General features: G+C 40.8%; 1 protein-coding gene across 6 annotated transcripts in view; it reads right to left on the bottom strand.

The window, feature by feature from the left end:
* The window catches only part of ZEB1 (zinc finger E-box binding homeobox 1), a 190,146-nt gene that overhangs the window by 61,833 nt on the left and 113,950 nt on the right, over positions 1–14,363 (bottom strand). For all 6 annotated transcript variants that reach the window (XM_029238873.1, XM_029238875.1, XM_029238877.1 and 3 more), the window contains one exon: positions 11,859–12,059. In XM_029238873.1, coding sequence (XP_029094706.1) covers positions 11,859–12,059 — 201 coding nt within the window. The remainder of the gene's footprint in view (positions 1–11,858; positions 12,060–14,363) is intronic.

The following is a 14,363-nucleotide window of genomic DNA, read 5'->3' as shown; positions in this document are numbered from 1 at the left end:
GTTCTCTAAACAAGGCATGTTGAACAATAGTGGCTCAAGTGAAAATAGTTATGTTCAGGTAGGAATTAATGTGTAATTCTCAATACCCTGTGACTTGAGTATCAAATTTACCATAAGATTTGGTCAAACAGAACTTGAGGTAGCTTGTACACAATACAAATTAGAAAGTATTGATATTTACTCTGTCTCATTAATTTTTCCTACCCACACTCATGTTGTTTGCTTTGTCATCACACGTAATTGGAAAATCCAGAAGAGGATATTCTACTGCATGTAGTCATATGTTCACTCTTGCTATTGTGCTTTCTTCCTTCCTGATGTCCCAAGATTTCTTTTCTATCACTTCCTTTCTGTTCAGAGAACTGCTTTTAGCCATTCATTTAGCGCAGGTGTGCTGGGGACAAACCCTCTTAGTGTTTCTTCATTTGAAAGTGTCCTGATTTCTTCTGCATCCTTGAAGGATCTCTTTTCAGGATGTAGAGTTCCAGGTTGACAATTCTTCTCTTCAGCATCTGAGGTGTCCTGTTTCTGGCTGGCTCCATGGTTTCCTACGAGCAGTCTCTGTCACTTAAACTGTTTCCCCCTAAAGGTAAAGGCGTCTCCTCTCTCTACCTTCAGGATTCTTTCTTTGGCTTTAGTTTTCTGGAGTTAGCCTGTGATGCATCTTGGCCTGGGTCTCTTTGGATTTATCCTGTTTGGGGTGTGAGTGCGTGCCTTTTGCCACATTTTGGAAAATTTCAGCCATTAACTCTCTGAATACTTTTTCAGGCCCGTCCTCTTACTTCTCTCCTGGAATTCTGATGACAGGCACATCAGATCCAAAGGAGTCGCTTAGGCTCTGTTCTTTTTGCAGTCTGTCTCCTTCTGTCGTTCACGCTGGACGACTCTCCTGTTCCAGCTGCAACCTCGCCGATTCTCCTCCCATCCTTCCACGCGGCTACAGAGTCTGCGTGCTGAGGTTCTGAGTTTCAGTTATTTTTCAGTTCTAAATTTTCCGCCTGGTGCTTCCTCGTATTTTCTGTTTCTTTGTGAAGACTGTATCTTTTAGCTTGAAGGATGCTCACGATTGGGAGTTGAAGCACTTTTATCACATGACCGCCCACGTCACATAATTCTTGCATCTTTGCCACCTCAGTGCCGGTGTCTGTTGATTGTCTTTTCTACTTCAGTTGAAACTTTCCTGGCTCTCAGTGTGACAAATGAGTTTTGAATGACACCTAGACATTCAGCTATTCTGTAAGGAGACGGAGACCCCGGATCTCCCGTGGGAAGGCGGGCACGCTCCCATCCTGGGCCGTGGCGGGGGAGGTGCGGGCTCCTCCCTCAGCCTCTGTTCTGCACCTGGGGAGAGGCGCTGCTCTTTATGGCTGAGTGGGTGGGGTCCAGGCCCCGGCCAGGCTCTCCTGATCCCGCTCGGGCTGAGAAGGGTGAGGCGCCTCATCACCGCGCTCCACGTGGCTTCCGCTGGCCCTGCGGGCGGGGGTGGACGCCTTCAGTCTCCACCAGGCTTCCCAGCACGAGCGGGTGGGATGCCTGTCACCACTGCGGGCGGTGGGATGGAAGGCCAGGCTCCCGCGTAGTTTCCACGGTGTTTCCATGGTCACTGCTGCTGAGTGGGTACCCAAGTCCCAGCTCCCTACTTGGTCTCTAACATCACCATGGGGGGAGGTTCCTTTCAGCGAGTGTGGAAGGCTGGGCTCCCCACTAGCCTTTGCTGGTGAGGGTGGGCAGTAGGGCTGCCGTCTTCCCGTGGCTGGACTAGAGCAGGTAGTGTCCACAAGCCGCCTGCTTACCAGGTGTTGAGGTTCTGATCCACGAGGGACACATGGCTGAGAGAAAGCCCAGGGGACTCACTGCTGGGTTGTTCCTCGGGTCCTGAGGCAACAAGCCTGCCTTCTTCCCTCCACCTACCTTCCAGAGTCTTCTTGTTTACATGTAGTATCCACAGGTTTTGGCTGTACTTAGCAGAAGAAACAGGGAAAAGTATATCTATTCCATCTTACCAGAAGAAGTCTCTATAGTTCTTTTTAAAACAGTTGATAAAGGATTAAGTGATTATCTTATTTTACTACTTCCTAGATGCCTTATACATGGGCCAGCCAAGAAAACTCCTTAATCTCTATTCATATTTTATATAAGAAAAGTTTAAGAAAAGAAAGAAAGAAAAGTGCCACCCAGATGGAGCTTCCAGGTTGCTCAGATTTCAAAAGTAAATTTACCAAGAGCAGAAAGAATGTCACATAACCAAGGATGAATATAGGAGTTTAGACAACGTAAGGTCCAAATAGTGTCAGGAAGATAAAAAATGAAGAAGAACTAAAGCTCTCAAAATGTTAAGGAAAGCAAGGAAGGGAAAAACATTTTCTTGAAACTGATGGTATAATTGATGAAGATTAAAAATAAAAGAAGGAAAACGTCTTACGTCTTAACTCATTCACTCACTTGCAGGAGATTTCTTAAGCATCTAATACGTATTAGGCGTTAGTGGTCACAGACAGAGATCAATATGATACAGTGTGTGGCCTCAGGAGTGTTTGGTGGAACAGAGTGATCAGTCAGTCACAGCACGATGTGGGAGAGTGACAGACAGACGCAGCTTTGCTGACACTTACTGTGTCTGCGGGGGTCAGACAATGGGTCACAGAGGAGGAGACAGACAGGACAGAAGGACGTCCAGGAGAGGGGACAGGATACGGAAGCTTAGAGGAACGGGTTGGACACAGGGCGTGGTACCACTCCAAGCCTGGGAAGACGTGGTGGAGCTGGGCCGTACCGGCCCTGGTCTGTCATGTTGCAGAGTCTGGATTCAAATCCCACAGGCAGCCAGGAACTAAAAGAATTAGTTTTGATCTTCTCTTCCAGAAAGTATGAAGTTCAAGAAGCAAAAGAGAATCAAACTCATGACAGATACGTCACTGTACAGGAGCACTTGGTCTCCTGGCTCATACAAAATTATCTTCAGAAAATATAGAAGACTTTGAAGATAAATCACTGACCTGATCACTGGTTATGATCTGTGAGTAACCGTGGAGATTAGGAGATATGGACAAAGTCATTCAATTTGCATAGTCTACCTTTGACTTCCTTTTGTAAACTACAGATCAGAGACATTTAACTTCCACCCTGAGAATGTTTTCTAGAATAGATTATAAAGGTACTATGTTGTCTGCACTTAAGAAGAAAAAGAAAACATTGACCACTAGCATTCAGGATGGGTTCAAAGAAAAAAGTCATATAAACTGGCCTCATATCCATTTTTTAAAGTATTACTAGGAGGCATGATCTCATATGATATTTATTTTTGAAGACATGGATGGATTAAAAAATGGTTGAATAAATTTATTTAAAAGTGGTGGTTTAGAGAGTGATGACAACAGAAAAAGGCTAGTGCCACTAGGTCTGTCGTTGGCCCTACTCATCACACTTCTGGATGACAGAGGGAAATGGACAGGACAAAAGACAGAATCAGACTCAAAAACAGATACAAGTGGGACTGGTTCCAACAAGATTACGAGTAATAAATGTGTCATAATCAACTCCCTCCAAACCTAACTGTAAAATGGAAGAAACCATGGGATCATCTTAAACCCCTCTTCTTCTCACAATCCTGATATAATCCATCAATAAACCCTAGTGACTCTACTTTCGAAGTATAACCAGAATTTGGTACCCCTCACCACCTTTACTTCTACTGTCCTGATTCAAGTCACTGCCCTGGAGTATCCTAATAACTCTGTGCTGGTCTTTGTGTCCCTACCCTTGACCTCTAGGGTTTATTCTCAATACAGCAGCCAGAGTGCTCCTTGTGAAATGAAAATCAAACCACACCACGTCTCCATTCAAATTCTCTCAATACAGCAGCCAGAGTGCTCCCTGTGAAATGAAAATCAAACCACACCACGTCTCCATTCAAATTCTTCTAATGTCTCCTCATTTTAACAAGAGTACGAGTGTGTCCAGTAGCTTCTAAGACCTCTCCGTGCTCTGGCATCTCACTGCCTCTCTGGCTTCACGTCTGCGGATCCCTCCCTCCCTCCCTCCCTCTGCCCACGAGCCTGCTGGCCAGGCTCCTCAGACGCCAGGTTAAAAATCACAGTGATTCCGGGACACAGACACACTATTAAATGTAAAATAGATAACTAATAAGGACCTGCTGTGTAGCACAGGGGACTGGGGGACTCTACTCAATACTCCATAATGGCCTATATGGGAAAAGAATCTAAAAAAAAAAAAGAGTGGACATATGTAGACGTATAACTGAGTCACTTCGCTGTACACCCGAAAGTAACACAACATTGTAAATCAACTATACTCCAATAAAAAAAGACTTTACCACGTTATTCTCTGAAAAATCCCACACCCTCAGTCTAATTATGGAAAAATATCAGACAAACCCAAATTGAAGGATGTTCTGCAAGTACCTGACCAGTACTCCTCAAACTGTCAGGTCACGAGAAACAAGGAAAGATGAGAAACCGTCACAGACCGGAGGAGACTAAGGAGACCAAACCAAATGCAATGTGTGCCCTGGACTGGACCCTGGAACAGGAGGACACGAGTGGGAAAACCTGTGAGATCCAAATAAAGTCTGGAGTGTAGGTAAAAAAAGATGGAGTCTTCTGATCCATGAACATGATATACTGCTCCATGTACTGAGGCACTTGCTAATGCCTCTGATCAGGGTTTGTAATTTGTTCATGTGGTCTTCCGCATCCATTTTCATTTTTTAACTCTTGCTGATGTATGAGGATGACTTTAAATTCAGTATATCATTTGTAGTCAGCAAATCTGTCAAATTCTCTTACTAGTAGTAATAATCTATCTGCAGATTCGTGTTTATATGTACAGTTGTATTATCTGTAGATAATGAGAGCTGTTCTTTCCTTTTTAACCGCTATCTTTCTGTGTCTCTGCTGTCTTACTGCGCTGGCAGCACCTCCAGAAGAAGGCTGCGGAGAGTGGTAAATGTCCTAATCACCAAGGAAGTGTTCTCACCATTTTGTCATTAAGCATGACGCCTGTGCCAGATTTTACACAGACGTACTGCCTTCCTTCGATCAAGGAAGTACCTAATTCATTAGTTTTTATTATATCCATTCACAGGCACTGAGTCTTAATAAACACTTTTTTTTCTGTGTCTGTTGAAGTGAATTTTGAGTGTTCTCCTTAAGTCTGGGTTAAAGTGGTATTTTAAAATTTTTATAAAGATATTTTTTTGATGTGGACCATTTTTAAAGTCTTTATTGAGTTTGTTACAATATTGCTTCTGTTTTATATTTTTTGGTTTTTTGGCCACAAGGCACGTGGGATCTTAGCTCCCTGACCAGGGATGGAACCTGCACCCCCTTCATTGGGAGGTGAAGTCTTAACCACCGGACCGCCAGGGAAGTCCCTAAATTGTTTTAAATGTTATCCTGACCTTGCATTTCATACACCTACATGCATGTATACTGTATCGCTAATATCTTGTTTGGGATTTCTGTGTCTGTGTTCTGAGCAAGTCTGTAACTTTCCTTTCTTATACTTATCTGGTTTGGTATCAAGATTAGCCTCATTTAAAGAGTTGGGGAATCTTCTCTCTTACACTAGTCTTTGGAAGCACTGTCTAAAATTCTAATTATTATCTCCTTGAATATTTAGAAGAATTTACCAGTGATGTCATTTGGGCCAGTTTTCTTTGTAGAGGAGGAAAACGTTTCTATATATATATACACACACATACGTACGCATATCAAATTATCATGTAGAAAAATTTACTGTTTTTTCTTTTGGTGTACAGTTCTATGAATTTTAACACATGTAGATTCACGTGACCACCACCACAAACAGGACACGGAACAGTCCCATTATCCCCGACACCCCCTGGTGCTATCTATCCCTTTATGGTCACACTTTCCCTTTAGCCCTTGGCAACTACTGATTTGTTACCCAGCATACAGTCTGTCTTTTTGAAAATGTAAGGTACGTGGACTCAAACAGTATATAACCTTTTGAGATTGGCTTCTTTCATTTAGCATAAGGCCTTTGAGATTCATCCAAGTTGTTGCTTGGATCAGTAGCCTGTCCCTTCTCATCACTGAGCAGTATTCCATTTCATGGATGTACTACAGTTTCCTTACACTTTCACCTGTTGAAGGACAATGGGTTGCTTCCAATTTTTGGAACTTATGAATAGAGCTTCTAACATCAGTGTACAAGTTTTCGTGTGAACCTAAGTTTTCATTTTCCTAGGGAAAATACCCAGGAGTGGGATTGCTGGGTCATATGCTAAGTGTATACTTAACTTCATAATAAACTGCCAAGCTGCTTCCCCGGGTGGCACAGCATTTGCAATCCTACGAGTCTCAGCGGCTCCATATCTTCACCACTCCTTTGTGGTGAGGTTATAGAACTATTCCTGTTTTCCAATTCTTCCTGAGCCAGTTTTGGCTAAGAATTTCTAATATCCTGTCCCACATTTCCCCTGTAAACTTGTTAATGTCTGTAGTATCTGTAGTTATGTCCACTCTTTCATTCTTGACTTTAGCTATTTATATTTTATTTTTTCCTTGATCAATCTCATCAAAGATTTGTAAATAGTAATGTTTTCGAAGAATAAAGTTTTGCTTATGTTGATTTTTTGTACTGTAGGTTTATTTTTTTTCAAAAACAATTTATTTTTGATGTGGACCATTTTTAAAGTCTTTATTGAATTTGTTACAATATTGCTTCTGTTTTATGCTTTGGTTTTCTGGCTGCAAGGCATGTGGGATCCTTAGCTCCCCGAACCAGGGATCAAACCTGCACCCCCGGCATTGGAAGGCAAACTCTTAACCACTGAACTGCCAGGGAAGTCCCCTGTAGGTTTATTTTCAATTTTATATTACAGCTGATCCTTGAACAACATAGGTTTGAACTGCACAGGTCCACTCACACGCTGACATTTTTCAACAGTAAGTACTACAATACTAAGCCAGTTGCAGTGGACTGAATCCACGGATGAGAAACTGCACGAACGGGGGGACCTGCATGCACTGAGGGACTGCAGGCATGGGGGGACAGTGCACATGGCGGGGACCACACACGTGGTTGGGGGAGAACTGCAAGCACGGAGGGCTGACTAGGCTGCAAGGAGGGTCGGCACCCTGACCCTCACATTGTTCAAGAGTTAACTGTACTTATTTTGTTTTCTTTTCTTTTACTTTCAAACAACTCAGTTTGCTGTTCTTTTTCTAAGTTCTTAAGATAGATGCTTATTAGTTCATTAACTTTTAGCCAGCAACTTTCCTAAAATATGTACTTAAAGCTCTAAATTTTCCTCTAGAAACTGCTTTAACCACACCCTACAAATTCTGATATAGAATATTTTTACCATTCAGTTCAAAATATTTCCTCATTTTCATTATGATCTCTTTATTGATCCATGAACATACATTCAAAAGTGTGTTCCTTAAAACTCCCAAACATAATATTCTATGTATCTTATTTCATAGCTTAATTGTATTGTGTTCAAGGAACATGCTCTGTATGATCTTATCCTTTGAAATTTGTTGAGATTTGCTTTATGACCCCGTATATGTTCAATTTTTACAAATATTCCAAATAGCCTGAAAAAATACTTATTTTGCAATTACCAAGTACACTGTCCGTATATCTTTTCAAATCTTCCGTATCCTCATTGGTTTTGTGTGATTATTCCATCAATGACTAACCAAGGTATGTTAAATCCTCAGCAATGACTGTATATTTGTCTTTTTCTCTTTGTAGATTGTCTATTTTTTCTTCATATATTTTTGAGGCCTTGTTATTAGGTACAAACACATTTAAAATAATATCTGATCAGTGAATTTAATCTTTCGCCATTATAAAATGATCCTGTTATCCATAATAATGCTTTTAACCTTCAAGTCAACATCATCTGAAATAAATTTAGCTACACCCGGTTTTTTTTGTGAGTATTTTCATGGGAAATACTGTTTTTTTTGCCGTACGTGGGCCTCTCACTGTTGTGGCCTCTCCCGTCACGGAGAACAGGCTCCGGACGCACAGGCTCAGCAGCCATGGCTCACGGGCCCAGCCGCTCCGCGGCATGTGGCATCTTCCCGGACCGGGGCACAAACCTGTGTCCCCTGCATCGGCAGGCGGACTCTCAACCACTGCACCACCAGGGAAGCCCGGGAAATACTATTTGTTTATCTATCTTTACCATGTACTTGTCATTTTCTCTGTTCTTCTTACACCTCAGACCTCTAACAAGGATTTCTCTCTTCACGCCTAAAATATATTCTTTAAGACTTGCTTTAATAAGGGTCTACTGAGAACACATTTTCTGTTTTCATTGCCTGAAAGTTGTCTGAAATCATCACCTCCCTTCTTAAAAGGTATCTTGTGAAGTACAGAATTCTGTATTGGCAGGCATCTTTACACTATGTCTGGCTTCCACTGTTTTTACAGAGAATTCAGCTGTCGGTCCAACTGCCACCCTCTCAAACATAATCTGAATTTGGGGGGTTTACTTTTAAGAGCTTTATTTTTGTCTTGGATAATCTGTAATTTCACCATAATGTGACTGGGGATAGATTTATTTATCCTTCTTGAGATCCACTGAACTTCTTGAATCTGTGGTCCGGTGTCCTTCATCAAGACTGAAGAAAATCTAAGCCATTATCTCTTCAAATACTGCTGCTTCCCTGTTCTCTCTTCTCCTAGAATTAAGAGTAGAAGAAACTTCTCTTCTATCCTTCATGTCTCTTATCAGGATTTTTCTATCTGTCTCTCTGAGTTGCATTTAGTATAAATTTCCCCCTATATTCCAATTCATTAATTCTTTCTTCAGCTCTGTTTACTTTAATGTTAAACCTATCCTTTGAATTTCTATTATTCTATTTTTTTAATTTTTAGAAGTTATATTTGGTTCTTAAAATCTGTTGATCCTACTGTATTTTATTCTACCACAGCAGGTAATTTCAAGTTTGCATGTGTTTTCTTTAAACATGACAGTCATTTTATAATCTGTATCAGATAAAGTCCTTATGGGTCAGTTTCTGCTTCCTTTTGTTTCTGGTAGTTCTCACTCACATTGCTGTCTTCTTGCTGAATTATCTGGGAAACTCCTACAGTGCTACGATGAAGGTACGCTCCTCCAAAAGATTTGGCTTTGCTTCTGCTTGGTGTCTATGGGTAGGGCAGCAGGTCCACTTTGGACTCAATTATGGCTTGAACTTTATCAGGCTGCCCAGTGATGTGAATCTGAGCTATAAATCAATGCATGACAGCTTGTGGTTACTGTTTCTCAGAGACAATCCTCCATTCCCCCAATCCCTAGTCAAGGCAATTTTGTTTGCTAACTCCTGAGGATGGTAGGGGTGGTAGAGGGTTTGCTTTTAGTTCATCATAGTCAGGATGTAGTCCATACTAGGGGAGGATCTGCTACTAACTCTTTGGTGGTCCAAGGCTTTGTTTCTTCTCAGAGGCCTGAAAACCACATCTTAGGTTACCCTTGTGAGGCAAATGTCCTCGAGGCCAAAGAGTCTTCTATGCTGTGCTCTGCTGACCTCTATGGCTTCCTGTATCCACTTAGATATATAATCTGTTAATGTCTTACTGTCTAGTTAGCTCTTTAAATCTTTCAAGAAGATTTCTTTCTTTATTTAAAAATTTAGTATCATTAGTTATTTTCAGTGAGAACACTGGTCCAAATAATCTATCCGAATGTATTTTCAGAAACAGAACCTCTTCATTGATTTTTTCATCTTTCTTTTTACCTCTATCTCGTTCTCTCGATCTCCCCCTTTTCCAGACAAATCATTTCCTTCTTGCTTCTGTATTAAGACTTCATATCAATGACACCAATGGATCAGTTCTGGCTACCAACAGTAAATACTTAAGAAACAGCTGCTCCCCAAAGTTCTGAGCTCAGTATTACAATTTAACAGGTTATCAGCCCTGCTGTTAACCAACCGTGATAATGAATAAGCAAGTTAACTTCTCTGGGTTCTACTTTCCAGAAACCTGGGAGTTATGTCAGCCTTTCTTTCTCAATTACACAGAATTACATGGAATCAACCAAATTTAATATATTTTACCCCCTACGTTTCTGTCAAATCTCTCCCTTTTATTCCCATCCCAAGGCCCACTTCTTTAGTTCCAAAACCCTCATCACTGCCTGAACTATTAAGCCTCTTTACTGAGGACACTACCTCCTGCCTCTAGACACCCCTGTTCCCAGGATTCTTTTTCCATACTGCTACCAGACTTATTTCTAAAGTACATATCAGTGCTGTTATTCTCATAGCTTCCAGGATAAAGTTCAAATTCCTTGACTTAGCACATGATGCCCTTCATAGTGTTTCCCTTGTTTACTTCTCTGAGCTCATTTTCTGCCAACCCCATTTGTTCAAATCTTTGTGGTTCCACGTATGATGCACCTTCTGCTGCAAAAGCACCTCCTGTGCCTCTCCTCTGCCTGCTGAACCTCTACTGGTCCTTTGTGACTCAAGCCCAGCACTGTTTCACTCGGAAATCCTTCTAGGACTTCTCGTCTCTCAGGTGTAGGTGTTCCTTCCTCGTGTTTCCACATAACTCTTAAATTTACACCTACATCGAACTATAATGACTTTGTGACTTACTTCCCTCTCCCACATTAAACTGTAAGCACTTTTCACACAGGGACAGTCTTACTCCAGTTTGCAACCCCATTCCTGCAGAGCTGCTGAATGGACAGATGAGTAACACCATAAAACGAGGGGCCGATTACGTGATTCCAGAGGTCCTTTGTTAGCTATAAAATTTGTTAACTCCTGTCACCCTGTGCCTACTCTTTGGACTCTTATCTCAGCTTCCACATTTGGTTACCCAGATTCTTGGGCCTGCATACCTGACCCATTTCCCCTGACTGTCTAGCCTGAGTTTTGACATCCTGTTGAGATGACTTCCCTGAATTTGAGTCTTGCTGGGCAGCTTCTCTCTGCCTGACCTTGAACTTGGTCCCTTCACCTGCTCCTCTCTGCCTCGGCTGATGCCCCGAGCCTGACCGCCCCCCCCCACCCCGATCCCTCTAATTCACAACAGCTGCCACGTCCACATCCTTCTCTTTTTATCCCACTGTTGCTTAAATTCTCACAAGATAGGCTAAATAGTTTATTGGGAAAATTTAAGCAAGAGTGGGAGAAAAGGGGGAGGGGGAGGGGGAGGGGGAGAGGGAGAGGGAGAGGGAGAGGGAGGGAGGGAGATGCTTACAAACACTAACAATATTCCCATGATTTACCTGCATTTGGGATTTTTGCACACTGAATTATCTTATAATGTTACTATACCAAAATATACTTTGTTGGTTTCTAAGTAGATTCTTCATTTGAGGTCACAGTATGAAATTAAAGATAGGTTCAATTACATCAACAGTATAGGGAAAGCTTGATTCTGGTTTTTAAAAAACTACCAAAATTCAATATATTATATGGATCAATATATTACATGCAAGTTATGGTCAAAATAACTTTCATCTCTCCTAATAAAATAGCAATGCATCATCAAGTTTAACACAATGAAGGTATTTTCAAATTGTCAATTAGGCCCATGCATTTCCTACTAATCCCACACTGACTTTAGAATGTACTTTTTGGTAAGTAGAAGGAGACGTTCTACTGATTAACAGCAAATAAATTACAGTTCATTTCAAACTTTTCATCCAATTTATCGTTTCAGTTAATATATTTTTTAAAAGAAGACGGAATAGATATGGAACATATGTATATGTATAACTGATTCGCTTTGTTATAAAGCAGAAACTAACACGCCACTGTAAAGCAATTATACTCCAATAAAGATGTTACAAAAAAAAAATCCAGAGAATAGAACATTACCAGAAAAACTGAACTCACCATCGTCTTCCCAGCAGCTCTTCACGTTCCCTTCCCTTGCGCTGCTCCCAGGTAGCACTGCCTGGTCTGTCGGCAGGCCATCTTCTGGGGCGCCGCCTTCACAGTCTGCTGCATCCGTGATACTTTCTTCTTCCACAATGTGGAGTTTGTCTTCATCGTCTGAATCTGAATTTGTTTCTACCACAGTATTATAGTTTGTAACTGTAATACAAACAAGAAACAAATAATCAAAACCAATTAGTACAAAAGCTGGTTTTCACACCTTAGTACAAAGAAATTTTAAGAAGTACTTAAAACATTGGTGTTCAATAATAGTTTTAGACTGTAAAATGTAAGCAGCTAATTTCTTTGATAACATGCACGCACACAGCACTTCCTAGATACCAGGTGGACAAAAAGGCAAGTAACAGTAGCCACGCTTATTAAATGCTTAGCTATGCGCACGGGCGTTTTACAGAGAGTAACTCGCCAATTCTTCCAAAAACCTTTTAGCAGCCCCATGACCACAGGATCTACCTACCGCCTACTGCTTATATCCCTGTTCTACAGAAGCGGAAACCAAGGCACAGGGAAGGTAAGTATCTTGTCCAAGACCACACATCTAGGAAGTGGCAGGGTGGGGATTTGAACCCTAGGAGTCTGGTTCCATATTCTGTGTCCTTAACCACTACATCAAACATCTTCTCCAATCGTAATGAGTTTATATGACATGACGCTGCTTATGTAGCACAAGGGCTTCAAATCTTTAAAGCACTGCAATTTAAGAAAAGAGTTCATCTCTCCTAATAAAATAGAAATGCATCATCAAGTTTAACACAATGAAGGTATTTTCAAATTGTCAATTAGGCCCATGCATTTCCTATTAATTCGACACTGCAGAAAGAATCAACCAATTTAACCAAATTTCCACATAATTAAGACATGATTTAAGTAATATTTATACGTAAGTCCATCATTCTGAAGGAAAAAAGACCATGACATTTAGTTTTCAAACGGGCACCCTTTCCACATTTTTAATGAGCTTCAATAAACTTTAACACACCAGCATTATAAAGACATACAATAATTCTGAATAACTACAGCTCACAGAACCAAAACAACTTATATAGTATAGTCAATATTTTTTCTTTAGAGTCCTTGTAATAGTCACTCTAATGCGATAAATTATTTAGAACCTCATGGGGTATGGTCACGGGAATACCTCTTTTCAACAATTAGCCGGGTGATTCTTACTTGCTAAGATAAGTGTGAGAGGAAGGGGGAAAAAGAAAGCTTTGTTTGTGTAGCTAAGCAACAATCACTTCCAGTTATTCTTTCCATTTCTTCCTTAAATTTTCCAAGCTTTCTTGAAAGAAGATAATCACCTAAACGCTTAAAACGATATGCATACATATATACCCCTTCCCATACACACACACACACCCAAGAACACAAAAGAAGAAACACAATCAAAAGCATGGATGTGTATGTCAAGGTGAGAACTAATAACCACGTCTCCAAAACTGCTCTGACAGACCCTGGGAAAAGCCCTCTGTCCAAGAGAGTACTGGAGTTACTCTTTTGCCCACACTGGGAATTCTTCCATATCTGAAGAAAAGTGTCAAGTATTGTTGTGTCTGTAATACTTCAGTGTGAATACAGTTTCCCAGATCTTGCCCCAAGAGCAAATAGTTTTCTCTCCAGTTTTAATGTAAAAGTAATACATGTAAAAAGTTCAGACAACACAAAACATGTAAAATTAGTAAAATCCCCCTCTCCCAATTTTTCCTTCCTCAACTCACTCTTTCAAGGTAACAATAACAGCAAGGTTTATTAATTAATTTATGCACTAGGCAGGCATGATACTAAGCATTTTATATACCTTATCCTATTTAATTGTAACACAGACCTCACCTTATACACATACATATCATGTATTTAATATCAATCCCATATATAAGTGTATGTGTGCATACTTAAAATACACACATATGGGATCACATTGTACTGTTCTGCCACTTAGTTTTTTGCCACTTAATTACATATCCTGGAAGCTTTTCTATGTGAGCATCTGTGGAGCTTTCCCATTTTCCTCTGGATGGGTACAGAGCATTTCACTGTAACAGACAGAACCTAACCAATCACCTGTGGACAAAATTTAGTTTGTTTCCAGTAGCATTGTCAACAACATCATAATAAATTTTCTTGTAAATGTATCTTTGGACATTCCTTAAATACATTTGTCAGATACATTAGTAGGGGTAGAATTGCTGAGTCAAAGGAAAACTTATTAAGTAGATATGGAAACAGGGGGAATTCCTTGCACTCCAGCCACACCAGGAGCAATGTAAATTGTGAAACTGTGTGTGTGGGTAAAGAGCGTGATTCTCAAAGGACAGTCTGCAGTTGGAAAAGGGTTTCCCACCGAACCTTTAAGAGAGTAAGACACAGGTGTGTGTGTGTTTGAATGAGGGAAAGGGTTTCCCACCGAACCTTTAACTGAGAGTAAGATACAGGTGTGTGTGT

This window comes from Monodon monoceros, unplaced genomic scaffold, assembly GCF_005190385.1.
Source record: "Monodon monoceros isolate NGI ecotype Baffin Bay Population unplaced genomic scaffold, NGI_Narwhal_1 Super_Scaffold_21, whole genome shotgun sequence".
NCBI classification, from domain to species: Eukaryota; Metazoa; Chordata; class Mammalia; order Artiodactyla; family Monodontidae; genus Monodon; species Monodon monoceros.
The sequence above is the reverse complement of the archived record's forward strand: the minus strand, read 5'-3'. Positions and strand labels throughout refer to the sequence as shown.